Raw genomic sequence first — 14,156 nt, forward strand, 5'->3', positions numbered from 1 at the left:
CCTTGAAGGCCAGGTTCATTCCTCTCTGTCTTGCTGAACTTTGGCTTATTGGCTTTTGTCTCATCCTAAAGAGGGCTTGAAAGTAAAAACCAATGGAATTATTTACATCGTGTTCTCCATGTTCTCTTATGTTCCTTTTCAGGAGTTGATTTTCAAATGAAAACTCTCATTGTAGACGGAGAGCGAACAGTACTGCAGCTCTGGGATACCGCTGGCCAGGAGAGGCAAGTGCTTTCCATAATACTTTGGATTCTGCTGAGTTGCACAGACAAGCTTTGTAGGATACTTGGTGGGTTTTGTACTCATGTAATTCTGATAGAGCACGTTAGAATTTCAAGAATGCTTGTTTTTTTCCACATCCTTTCCTCCTTTGCTGATCCATCAGTCGTGTGAAGAGGATCTTTAAGCTTCCTTTGGATTGGTGAGCCACTGATAAAAAGAGAATGCCCTATCCTAAGGAGAAATTTTCGGTGAGGCGGCATTCCTGAATGTGGCAACAGTGTGAGGAGCTGCATAGCTGGGGCACCACATAAGATGGAGAGGAGGACCTGTCAGATCCCCGGTTCAAGGGCAGGGACACAGACCATTGATAAATAGCAGACTCGCATCTGGCCACAGACAGTACCCTGTCTTTCTTTCACTGCTGATGGCCAGAGCATCAAGCATATGTTTTAATCATATCTAACTCTTAGGGAACAGACTGTATCCGATTGTGCACCAAACAAGCATGGGGGTACCTGCTGACCTCTGTAACCAGGCACCATTCAGGGTGTTCAGATTCAACGGTGAACACAGACACCTGCCCACATGGTATTTTCTAGTAGCATTTGAAAAATATGTGTGGTTAACATAGCTATTTAAGATCCTGTAAAATACTGCACTCGGTTTAGGACAGATAGGGTGAGGTGTTGCCCTTCCCCTGGTAAGCCCCCAACACCCTGTGTGTGCCCTGTGGTGTTCCACATGGTTAGTTCTTCTACCACCCACCCACAATATTCCCTACCCACCAGCCAAAAAATAATTTTTCTCTGACGTGCCTCTCCTTCCATCCTTCACACACACCCTTCTATGTCCCACAGCTGGGTTCTGGTAGCGTGTTGCTGAGGCTGAAATTTTTAGAAATTATGATCTCAACCTTGTCCTGGCTATGCTCTGGGGTATGTAGACTTCTTGGGATTATTTGGTGGAGAAAGTAATTGGCTTTTCTAAATCACTAGCCCAGATTCTTATCCTGTTACCTTTCACCAGGTCATTCTAGGCCTCGGGGATGACTGTTTCACAGTAATAGGTTGCCATTAGATTCTTCTCAATTGGGGCTTGTTTTAAAAGGTGAGGGGAAAAAGTGAGCATAAAGGAGATGAAGTATGAGGCAGCACCAAACTGACTGGCTGATTAGAACCATGACGTGCTATTCTCTTTTCCAGATTCAGAAGTATTGCCAAGTCTTATTTCAGAAGAGCAGATGGTGTTTTGCTGCTGTATGACGTTACGTGTGAGAAAAGCTTTCTTAATGTACGAGAATGGGTAGATATGATTGAGGTAAGAATTCAAAACAGAGAACCAAAAAATTACATAGGAGAGCTACAGGCTGTCTCGGGAAATGCTGTTTCTCTTCTTTGTCAAAACGAACTCAATTACAATCCACTGATCCAGGCTCTCAGGAAGAACTGGATGTGAGAAGTGGGGTTCCCAATGGCACTTGGCAGTACCGGTCTCCTCCTCAGTAGCTGGGCAAGTTCCCACAGAGCTAAGGACACTACTAAAGTGAGCTTCTGGGGTGGGGAAGCGGGGGAAACTCCTGGGTTTTCTTTTTTTCTTTTTTTTTTTGGCGGTAAGCGGGCCTCTCACTGCTGTGGCCTCTCCTGCTGTGGAGCACAGGCTCCGGACGCGCAGGCTCAGCGGCCATGGCTCACGGGCCCAGCCGCTCCGCGGCACGTGGGATCTTCCCAGACCGGACCGTGTCCCCTGCATTGGCAGGCGGACTCTCAACCACTGCGCCACCAGGGAAGCCCTGTCTTCATTTTTAAAGGATGGTTTTTCTGACTCTATAATTATTTGCTGACTTTGTTATACAGCAGAAACTAACACAACATTGTAAAGCAATTATACTCCAATAAAGATGTTAAAAAAAAAAAAAGAATCCATACCTAAACATATCATGGTTGAATTGCTAAAAGTCAAAACAAAGAGAAAATGTTGAAAGCAAGAGAAAAATCACTCATTGTGTACAGAGGAACCACAATACAATAATGACATCAGAAACGAGTCCAAAAGGCAGTGAAGTGGCATCATTTCATTGGTTTTGAGGCTCATTTCTTGATGCTGTATCAGGTGTGGTACCAAAGTGGATGAGCACCTGGATGTTTTTAGGCACCACAAAGAGTCATTTCTCAGTGAGGGCTGCTGCTTCGCTTGTTTAGGAGCTATAAACCTGTTTTTCTAGTCAGGTTGTCTTCTATTCTCATAGCCTGCTCAGGGGGATGTGTCCTTACTGACCCCTTCGTTTTACAGATAGGGAAATGGAGGCAGAAACAGGAAGAGACTGCCTGATTTCATGCAGCCGGCGAGTGGCCAGTTGGTGGGAGGGACAGAGTCTCAAACTTAACTCTGCCTCTCACATCTTACATTCTGCCAGCCAGCTCCTCTGTGAATGCCGGGACAGACAGTGCAACAGTATGCATATGCTGATTTGGGGAGCATTATCCTGAGAATCTGTTAATTTGAATGCCTGCTCCTTGACTCTTCACAGGAAAAATGTTGACATTTAGGGCCTTCTGATTTTGCTTTTGTTGTAAGCCAGATAGCAGCGAGTGTGGAACTCTGAGACTCCATTTTTGTCCCATTATAGCTGAGGGAATATTTGTGTGTTTTGTACCTGTGATAATGAAGTTGACTTGTAATCACCACTGTTTGGAGTGAAAATTATAGAAAATTATGTGGGCACTACAGCCAAATGTAATTCTGGGGTCACGCCTCTTGAGTTTGGTATTAGTTTGTATAGTGGCAAGGGTGATAGAGTCAGTTTGGACCACCCCTGGCCCTTACAACGTCTTATTTAACCTCTCTGAATTTCAGTGTTCTGATCTGGAAATGGGAAGGTTTGGCTCCTTTTAGAGATATTTTGAGGTTTAAAGATATTGTCTGTACATCATGTGGCATATAAGGGGCATTCAGAAAGGGTAGCTGTTGTCATCAGCAACCTCATAACTTGTCCAATGTTACACATATGCACAATTTCTTTCTTTTCTTCATGGTAGGACGCAGCCCATAACAGCATTCCTATCATGTTGGTAGGAAACAAGGCTGATCTTCGTGATGCTGCTGAAGCGGAAGGACAAAAATGTGTCCCAGGGTACTTTGGAGAAAAACTGGCCATGGTAAGAGTGGGTCCAAATTGGGAGGGACCTTTCACTTCTGTCTACATTTGCTGAAGAGGCTGTTTGACAAACTCCACTCTGTTTGATAAGTCTTCTGTCCCTATACAGGCAGAACTCCCAGTGGCCCCTATCCGTCCCATGAATGTAAATAATTACACCAAGAGTTAAAATCCCTTGTGGAGGTAAAACAATCACATGATCATTTTCCCCCACTGAGTACCAGTGACAAAGAGGATGCAAAATTATCGTGTCTTCCTCCTCACTCTTCCCCAGTTCCTGGAATCCTTCTCTAGTCCTGGAACCTAGGTAGAGGAAGAAGAATGGGTGTCCTGTTTTGAAAAGATGGGTTTGGTTCCAGAGGGTCACTGTGCCAAGGGGCAGCAGATGGTGCAGTGTGTCACCTGGGTAAAGAGGTGAAGAGAATTGGAAGACTCATTCTTTCCTCTAAGATTTGTAGTCAGTTGGAATAGTATAAAATTATTTTTGGCTATGCATTTGTACAAAGGATGGACCTCATTTCTGTCCAGATTATTATTGTGGGCAGTGTTTATTCTCTCATTATTATCATTGTGTCAGAATGTTATGTGGCCCTCTTATGACTTGTCTTACCCAAATAAGGAACCAGATGCTCCTTAGGTCAAATATGAAGTTCTTATCATAACAGTCCGATCTGACATTGCTATCATTGTTGTCTGTCATCAGCATGAAAGGACTGCTCTATAACATATACATGTGAACTTTAAAGTTTCCATTCCACTATTCTAAGTTGGAATTGTTTCTTTTTTTAAATTTTAGAGCTGTGAGCCAAATACGATAAACATCAAAACTAGGCAGTGAAATACAGAAGAGATCCATTGAACACATATTTAATTGTATCCACCATGTGAAAAAGCACTTCATTGTGAGCTGAGCAAAGGGTAGAGAACAAAGGAAACCGTCCTTGTCCTCAGGTAGTTTACTGTCTGGGGGAGACAGATGTCAAACCCACGAAATCCACATATTCCCCTAGAGAGCTCATAATTCCTGGCCACATGCCAATTTTATTCCCTCCCCCACAGTTTCTCAGATCTCCCAAGGTTTGCTTACTTATTATGCATCTCATGTCCTCCACCCTCCTGCATCCTCAAAGGCCATCTCTATTTCACCCTATAACATCCTGGCTATGAAATTCAGCAGCAGCACTACCCATTTCTACTAGAAATACATTCATTTGGGGTATTTTTTAGATTTTCTATGGATTTGGGGGCTCATGGGTAAAGGTTTCACAGTAGTCTTTCCCCATTGTTTGGTTCTTCATTCTCTCCCTGCTCTGGAGCACCCATCACATCTTGCCCGTATCCCACACAGGACTGTGTTGCCCACACCCAGCCCCACAGCGCACATAATTCTCCTTTCCTAAAGGAAACTGTCTCCAGCTGTTAGACAAAGACACCCAAAAATAACCTCATCATTTACATCTGCGGCAAGTGCTATGCTGGAAAAATAACATGCCTCAAGAGGTTTTACAGTAGGAAGACCTAATACCAACTTTTCAGAGTTAGAAAACAATCTTAACTTCAAGGGAGGATTACCTAAAAATCTAGAAGGTAGGTAAAAGTCAGCCTGGGGAAAGGGTTACTAGGGATATAGGATAACCTAGGTAGTGGTAACAGCAGGTGAAAAGGTCCTGAGGTGGGAGGGAATTTGGAGTGTTGGGGAAATAGAGGGATGGCCAGGGTAACATGAGCACTGTGAGTGAGGGAGAGTGGTGGCAGGTAAAACTGGGAGGTTGGCTGGGGCCACGTACACGCTAGGCCTTGTCGGCCAGGTAAGCATTCCAACATTGCTTGAGAGGGATGGGAAGCATCGAAAGGTCTGAAGCAGGAGAGTGATATGATCAGTGATTGTATGTATAACCACTGGGAGGTTAAGTAATAGACTAGAAAATGTCCATTGGTTTTAGCAACACAGAGGCTGCTGAATCTTGATAGGAAAAGATGATAGATTGAAGGGGGGGCGGGATGTGTGTTAGCTGCCAGCCAAAAGGAGACATATACTTGATGGACATTTAATTCCTAAGTGGTTACCTTAAGCTATCATTTTTCCCTCTCTCAAATTATTTGATAGAGAACATTTGGTAGTATGTGTGACACTTGGATATAAGAGCCTTAAACCATGAAATTTTGTATTGTGGGATTTTTTTTTTTTTTGGATGCAAAATAAAAATCCTCTGACTAGGAACTGTTCCTGGAGTAAGTAGACTCAAACCTATTTTTTTTTTAAAGTCTTGAAACTCAATCCAATTTCTTAACTACTTGTTTTAGCATACTCAACAGGGCAATATTTTTATTTTATTTTATTGGTTTTAAAAGCAAACATTCCAGGAAACCTAATCAAAGCCTTCATTTAATGGTATATATATGTTTTTTACAGACCTATGGGGCATTATTTTGTGAAACAAGCGCCAAAGATGGTTCCAATATAGTGGAAGCTGTTCTCCACCTTACTCGGTAAAGTTTTGCCTTATATTTGGAAAACTGGATGTAGGATTGAATTTTCACTTAGCTGTTGTATGTGTCAAATTTCTTGACCATAATGTGAATCTACATGGGAAAACACTGTCTTGTCTTTCAGTAGTGGTTGGAGAAACAAACATAGTTTTTATAAAAAACTGGTATGCTGCTTGTTCACTGTGAACATTGGCAAAATACCTCTACTGCCAAACAAAGCAGGTGCATCTGAGGTGTCACTGATATTTCTGCAAAGTGTCCCCACAAAGCTAATAGTTGACGTGTGTGAATCACTTCTAGGAACCAGATTTTAAACACAAGAGACTATTATGAATATAACTATCTATTATATTATGACATTTTCCAAGGTAAAGGAAAAAGAACTCAACAAAACAAATTGTATATCATGCCAGTTGGAAGCACTTTGTTTACATTATTACCCAGGTAATTATTAAGCTAAGGCAATGGTGTTAATAATAAATAACATTTTGGGATGTGGATTAGAATGAAAATTGCATCATTGAGGAACTTGGTTTTAACTGTATTTTAATCCTTGCAGTATTCTTAGGAAATAACAATGTTTTCTGCTGGATTTACTTCTTCTGCCTAGTTTTCTGCCACAGATGAAAAAATGATTCTTTGCTGATCTAAAGGGATTCAATACGCCCCCAAAAAAGAAAGAAAAAATATAAAAATGCACATTAACAAAATCCAGCCAATGATCCTTAATTGCTGACAAAGCAAAAACATAATTTTAGGCATGTAGAGATTTGTGAGATCATTTGTGAGATTCTGATTTTATAAGAATCCTAACTTTAGTACAGTAAGGGGCTCCATGCTACCTTAGCTTCAGGCAGGGAGTGCTGAATTGCTGCCTGGGCTGAGCAGGAAAGGATGCTGCAGGCCAGGCCCTCTGCATGGCTGCTGGCTTCTGCCCAGCACGTTGGAGGACTGTAGTGTCAGGAGGCTCAAAGTCCAACCTTAAATCTACCCCGAACAGCTGTGGAGTCTTGACTAAGTCCCTGTCTTCCTTTAGGCATCTCTAATCTGTACAATGAGGGAAGGGGCTAAAGAAAATGATCCCTAAGGCCCCTTCTAGTTCTGACAGTCTATGATTCCATATATAATAATAGCCTGGACTCTACTGAATAACATAATCACTATTTAACGCGGAATTGTCTTGTGGGGTCATATTACAGTTAAATGACTCCAAATTGCCCCGGTCACACCCAGAGTGCAGAATTGATCCTCTTTATTATATCATAAAGATAGGAGAGCCGACGACAGCCTTTTCCCCTGGTGCTCCTGCTGGCATGTTGGGTCAGCCCAGCAGCCTCCCTGTTTACAGTGTAGCTTCTTTACTTAAAACACCTGTGTGGGGCTTCCCTGGTGGCGCAGTGGTTAAGAGTATGCCTGCCGATGCAGGGGACACGGGTTTGTGCCCCGGTCTGGGAAGATCCCACATGCCGCGGAGCAGCTGGGCCCGTGAGCCATGGCCGCTGAGCCTGCGCCTCTGGAGGCTGTGCTCCGCAATGGGAGAGGCCACAACAGTGAGAGGCCCGCGTACCGCAAAAAAAAAAAAAAACCTGTGTGCAGGAGCATTCTGATAACAAGGTCACTTCTTGTGAATCACTTATCAAGGAGCTTTTTAAATTGTTGCTATTGCATTATGGGCTGGTTTGAGGCCTCTAGGTTAGTTATGTTAACAGTGTGTTAAACAGGAAAATTAAAAATAAACCAAACATGTAAAGACTTTAATTTGCTTTATACTGTGTCATCAGATTGCTTATCAAAATACCCAAGTCTTAAATGAAAATGGTATCATTTCCACAAGTGAAATTACCACTTTAAAAAGTTTTACAGCTTTCAGAATGTTATGTGTAATAGTAACTCCCCTTCAAACCATGTTATGTCATAAAACTTGAACTAGAACAGTTTATGGGTTTGCACTGTCTGAAACAGTACTTGTTTTTGAAGGAAGGCCATAAATGTTTGGTTAACAACCTGAAATCCTCTGCTTTTTCTTGGAAAACCCTGTCTATCCCAGGAAAAGTTTCTCCTAGAAATGCAATTTCCCTGTAGGGCTGATAGACATTCATTCCAACCATTGTCCACTGGTAAGTAAATCTGCCATCACTAGAGCCACAGGCTTTAAACATTTTTCAATAGATTCAAGTACAACAGGCATTAAACTGGTCAATGGCCTAAAATTTGAGAAAAACACGAAAAGCTCGGGCTGATGTATCAGTTCAGCGCCATTGCTGAGCCCATTGGGGATAAATCTGTCCATAAGATTGAGTCATTTAAAATGCAGTTGTTAAGTATATGGCAGTTTGGGGTGAGGTAATTTAATTTTCCCAGCCTTAAACCTGTTTTAGATGTTTGGAATTATACCTTCCTGATTTCCTTAAAGTGGGAGATGCTTGCATCTTCGGTAGATTAAAGAAACTGAAGGCCAGGTGAACAATATGGGTACCTATTTTTTCTCCCTTAATATTTGTTTTCAGTGTTCAGTAATGTCTGCATTATCATTTCTGCTCAGTATGAAAGCCCTGTAGAGATATCAGGTTATGTAAGATAGGCTGTGCAATTTAACATTAGAGAAAAAAAAGAAAACAAAATACATGACCAGGCAGCCATATGATATGTAACTTACAGAGGCCTTTTAGACTTTCCAGAAGGGAGAGATGTGAGTTGTCTTGTGAAGATGCTATGTTTACTAAACCCATTGTACAGATAAGAAAATTGAAAATTAGAATGCTTCATCAGCTTGCTCAAAGTGACACAGTACTAAATGGCAAAATTGGGACTTTACTCTGAATCTCTGGCTTGCCTTTTAAATGTTGGTAATCTCAGGATTCTATTCTGCACTCTCTTCCTCTTACTCTTTCTCTCTCTGTCTAATGTCTTCCACCACCATGGTTTCTAGAACTATGTCTAGAAGGTGACTTCTAATTTCTGTATTTTTAACTCCCATCTTTTTTTAAAATTCCACAACTATATTCCCACCCACCAACAAATGAAAATTCCATAGGCATGACTGATCCAACATATCTAAACCCTAATGTGCTCATTTTTCTTTAAAATTGTTCCTTATTCTATACTCCGGTTCTCAGGAAACTACTATTATAATTCAAAAAGAGTAACCTAGAGTCAGTCTTGACTCCTTCCTCTTTCTTCATCATCTGCCTCTAGTGGGTTCTGGGGCCCTACTGATTCAGTGGCCTCTCTGCAATCTTCCTTCAATCCCTCCCCCGCCGCACCCTGTTCTGCTTCAGGCTTCAAAATTTCCTACCCCGTTTAGTGCAGGAGGGACCTAAGTTTCTGCCTCAGAGTTTCTCCAGCATCAGTTCATCCTCCACCCTGTAATCAGGGTAATCTCTGTAAATAAAAATCCAATTAAGACCTTCTTGCTTGCACCCCACATTGGTGCCCTACCTACAGCATAGAGTCCAGCCTCCTTAGGAAGTGGCTAATGGTCCCCCAGAGCCCAGTTCACCTACCTTTCTATTTGCATCTCTTATCTTGCTTCCCAAATGAATGATAATCTATAGACACAGCAAACTTTGCTTCCGGTCAAAACCAAGTTCTTTTATGCCTCTTTGCCTCTATACATGCTATTCCCTGCACCTGGAATCTCTCTTCCTCATTAAATGACAGTGAATTCCTATCCCACCAAGAGGTCGGCTCCACTGTGCTTGTGTGTTAGCGGCTCTCGGGGACCTGGTAATGATTTATTGAGAAGATATCTGGCTTTCTCTCAAAGGTCACTAGTTGAGAGCGACTTCCCTGGTAGTCCAGTGGTTAATGCTCCATACTCCCAATGCAGGGGGCCCAGGTTCGATCCCTGGTCAGGGAACTAGATCCCGCATGCCACAACTAAAGATCCTGCATGCTGCAACTAAAAACATCCCGCATGCTGCAACTAAAGATACCCTACGCCACAAGGAAGATCCCATGTGCCACAACTAAGACCCGGCACAGCCAAATTTAATTTAAAAAAAAAATTTACAATTAAAAAAAAAGCTCACTAGTTGAGGATCCCAGAGTTTGACATAAATTGGACATTTGTTGAATGACCAAATGGTCAAGATTTTGCATTTGGAAGTTGTATTAGTTTTCTATTGTCACTGTAACAGATTCCTACTAGCCTAGTGCTTTAAGCAATAAAAATAATAGTTCTGGAGGTCAGAAGTCTGAACCAAGTCTTACAGGGTGTTATGGGGTTGAACTGTGTACCCTCCTTCTTTTCCTGAGTCTTTATTTCTTATCTTTGAAGGGAAGACATTGATGCTCACCTGTTACCTGTCAGCATGTGTGTGTGTATTAAATAAGGACTATGTGAAAACATGTAACATAGCATTTATTAACTGGTCTCCAGCAAGAATCAGTTTCCCTTTTGTTTCCTACTCACAGTGCAGTGGTTTTCAAAGGTTAACACATATCAGCTCCTTTTGGGGCTGTGCTGACCAGTTTAGTAGCCACTAGCCACCTGAAGTGTGACTAATCCAAGCTGAGATGTGCTGGATGTATTAAATAAATACTGGGTTTTGAAGACAGTATAAAAATTGTATTCAGACTATACTACAAAGCTACAGTAATCAAGACAGTACGGTACTGGCACAAAAACAGAAATATAGATCAATGGAACAGGATAGAAAGCTCAGAGATAAACCCATGCACATATGGTCACCTTATCTTTGATAAAGGAGGCAGGAGTGTACAGTGGAGAAAGGACAGCCTCTTCAATAAGTGGTGCTGGGAAAACTGGACAGGTACATCTAAAACTATGAGATTAGATCACTCCCTAACACCATACACAAAAATAAGCTCAAAATGGATTAAAGACCTAAATGTAAGGCCAGAAACTATCAAACTCTTAGAGGAAAACATAGGCAGGACACTCTATGACATAAATCACAGCAAGATCCTTTTTGACCCACCTCCTAGAGAAATGGAAATAAAAACAAAAATAAACAAATGGGACCTAATGAAACTTCAAAGCTTTTGCACAGCAAAGGAAGCTATAAACAAGACCAAAAGACAACCCTCAGAATGGGAGAAAATATTTGCAAATAAAGCAACTGACAAAGGATTAACCTCCAAAATTTATAAGCAGCTCATGCAGCTTAATAACAAAAAAGCAAACAACCCAATCCAAAAATGGGCAGAAGACCTAAATAGACATTTCTCCAAAGAAGATATACAGACTGCCAACAAACACATGAAAGAATGCTCAACATCACTAATCATTAGAGAAATGCAAATCAAAACTACAATTAGATATCATCTCACACCAGTCAGAATGGCCATCATCAAAAAATCTATAAACAATAAACGCTGGAGAGGGTGTGGAGAAAAGGGAACCCTCTTGCACTGTTGGTGGGAATGTTCATTGGTACAGCCACTGTGGAGAACAGTATGGAGGTTCCTTAAAAAACTACAAATAGAACTACCATATGACCCAGCAATCCCACTACTGGGCATATACCCTGAGAAAACCATAACTCAAAAAGAGTCACAATGTTCATTGCAGCTCTATTTACAATAGCCCGGAGATGGAAACGACCTAAGTGTCCATCATCGGATGAATGGATAACGAAGATGTGGCACATATATACAATGGAATATTACTCAGCCATAAAAAGAAACGAAATTGAGCTATTTGTAATGAGGTGGATAGACCTAGAGTCTGTCATACAGAGTGAAGTAAGTCAGAAAGAGAGAGACAAATACCATATGCTAACACATATATATGGAATTTAAGAAAAAAAATGTCATGAAGAACCTAGGGGTAAGACAGGAATAAAGACACAGACCTACTAGAGAATGGACTTGAGGATATGGGGAGGGGGAAGGGTGAGCTGTGACAAAGCGAGAGAGAGGCATGGATATATATACACTACCAAACGTAAGGTAGATAGCTAGTGGGAAGCAGCCGCATGGCACAGGGGGATCAGCTCGGTGCTTTGTGACCGCCTGGAGGGGTGGGATAGGGAGAGTGGGAGGGAGGGAGACGCAAGAGGGAAGAGATATGGGAACATATGTATATATATAACTGATTCATTTTGTTGTAAAGCAGAAACTAACACACCATTGTAAAGCAATTATACTCCAATAAAGATGTTTTAAAAAATTGTAAAATATCTCATTTTTTTATTGGTAACATGCTAAAATGATATTTTTGTAGTACTGAGTTAAACAATATATGTTAATAAAATTTATTTCACCTATTTCTCTTTACATTTTTTACTGTGGCTGCTAAAGAATTTTAAATTACACACGTGAATTACATTCTATTTCTATTGAACAGCGTTGCTGTGCTGGGAATATGCCAACTCCCAGGATCTACTGCTTTGTAACAAGCCACCCAAAATGTAGTCGCCTAGAACAAGACCACTTTTTATTTTTTGAAATTACCAGAAGTGACTGGATCTCACTGGAGGGTCCGTGACTGCTCTCCCTTGGGCGTCTCATGCATTTGCGGTCGTGGACACCGCTGTGGCTCGGTCTGATGTCTGCGGCCAGGGGGCTCCTCCCTGTGGCATCTCAGCCCCCTGGACCTCTCTGCTGCCCTCTCTCCAGTGAGGAACACTGGGCTTCGTAAATGGCAGCTCAAAATGGTCAGGCCTTATTAATGCCTGGCTTGGAAGTTTTAGCACACCATTTCCTCGCCATTCTATTGGTCTGAGCAGTCAGAGCCAGTGCTGACCATGGGGGAGTGACACAAGCTTCACCACTTAATGGGGGGCACCAGACACTGACAGCGGAGGCAGAACTCTTGGGGGTTGTCTTGGGGACAAGCTGTCACACTCTCCTTACCCCCAGAGTTTGCCATTCAGCTTGTCTAAGGTGGGACTTCAGGATGTGTGTATTTCACAAGCATCCCCAGGGATAGGAGACTTGCCTAGGGGGCTTTCATAAGATCATGGAGATCTTTGGTCCAGTGTTGCCTCTAGCAGTTATTTCTAAAAGAAATTTAGGAAGAGGCAAAAGGAAGACATTTTTTCTGGATTTTAACCATCTGTTGTTATCTCCACGATCTTGTATAATTACAGAATGGTTATAAAGTCATCATTGCTTTTGTTAATGTTAAGCATTAGCTGGGGGTGGGAGCCAGGTTCCAGAGTCCTAAGGAGTGACCTGTGCGTGTGCAGACTATAAGCCATGCAAAACCACAGGAGAGAGCAAGAGTAGTCTGTGTGTGTGCATGTGAGTGTGTGCACATGTGTATACGCACCTGGGCGTGTGTGTGTGTGTGTGTGTGCATGCATGAGTGTGTGGCCTGATACTGAGAATGTGAGCACTGGAGCCCACCTGCGTGGCCACTTCTCCAGCTGTGTAACCTAAGGGAAATTTCTTAACTTTTTTTTTTGCCTTTGTTTCCTCACATAAAATGGGGCACAACAAAATCATATAGTTGTTGTGAGGATTAAATAGGTCAACACCTACAAAGCACTTAGAACACTGTCTGGATGGCACACAGCAAGTGCTCAGCAGTGCTCTTTTATTTCTACAGAGTTGTTTATGGTTCAGTTTAATACCTCAGTAATCTCCTTTCTCTCTGTGTCTCTCTCTCTCTCCCTCCAGGGAAGTGAAAAAAAGAACTGATGAGGATGACAGCAAATCCATTACCAATCTGAGTGGGACCAGTTCCAAAAAGTCAACCCAGATGAAGAATTGTTGCAATGGTTAAATCCAAAAGATCCTTGGCCCACGAAGCCTTCATTCCCAGAGTACTGAATGTACGTGACTTCTCTGCTTCCTACATGGAGTGGTACGTCCTACAGGCCCTGTCGTATGGAGAGTTACAGTGTGGGAAATCTGAACTGTGTTCTCAGGTCCCTCCAGAACCTCGGCTCTTTTTTGCTATGTTTCAATGAGTGATTTGGGCCCCCTGGTTAAATATACCTGTCTTATCCTTACAAAGTCTTAACAGATAATGTGTAAATGTTTTTAAAGCGGTTAAAAAAAAAGCACATGCTCAGATCAAAGCTATAGAAGAAATTCACGTAATTAGGTTCATGTGGTATAAATAACCTATGACATTTACTTCCAATATTCAATACTAGAAAACTAATAATAGGGGGTTACCATCCTAGCTTTGCTGTAAACTAGCCTTGTGGTCTCAGACATGCTGCCAACCCACATTAGATCCATTTCCTCATCTGTAAACAAGCAGCTTAGCCTTTCAGGCCTCAGCCCTCTCAACTCGTAGCTGTTTAAGGAGTGAGAAGGAGAGCATGATGGCCCACAGTTAATAAGGACTCTGCTTGTCTGTACTTTTTAA

The 14,156-nt window shown here is 42.0% G+C and overlaps 1 protein-coding gene across 1 annotated transcript in view; it reads left to right on the plus strand.

Annotated features, from left to right (window-relative positions):
- The window catches only part of RASEF (RAS and EF-hand domain containing), a 70,313-nt gene extending 56,751 nt beyond the window's left edge, over nt 1-13,562 (plus strand). The window contains exons 13-17 of the mRNA XM_065879406.1: nt 143-224; nt 1,425-1,539; nt 3,258-3,377; nt 5,790-5,866; nt 13,457-13,562. Of these exons, the coding sequence (XP_065735478.1) occupies nt 143-224; nt 1,425-1,539; nt 3,258-3,377; nt 5,790-5,866; nt 13,457-13,562 (500 nt within the window). The remainder of the gene's footprint in view (nt 1-142; nt 225-1,424; nt 1,540-3,257; nt 3,378-5,789; nt 5,867-13,456) is intronic.
- The last annotated feature ends 594 nt before the right edge of the window (nt 13,563-14,156 follow it).

This window comes from Phocoena phocoena, chromosome 6 (genome assembly GCF_963924675.1).
Source record: "Phocoena phocoena chromosome 6, mPhoPho1.1, whole genome shotgun sequence".
NCBI classification, from domain to species: Eukaryota; Metazoa; Chordata; class Mammalia; order Artiodactyla; family Phocoenidae; genus Phocoena; species Phocoena phocoena.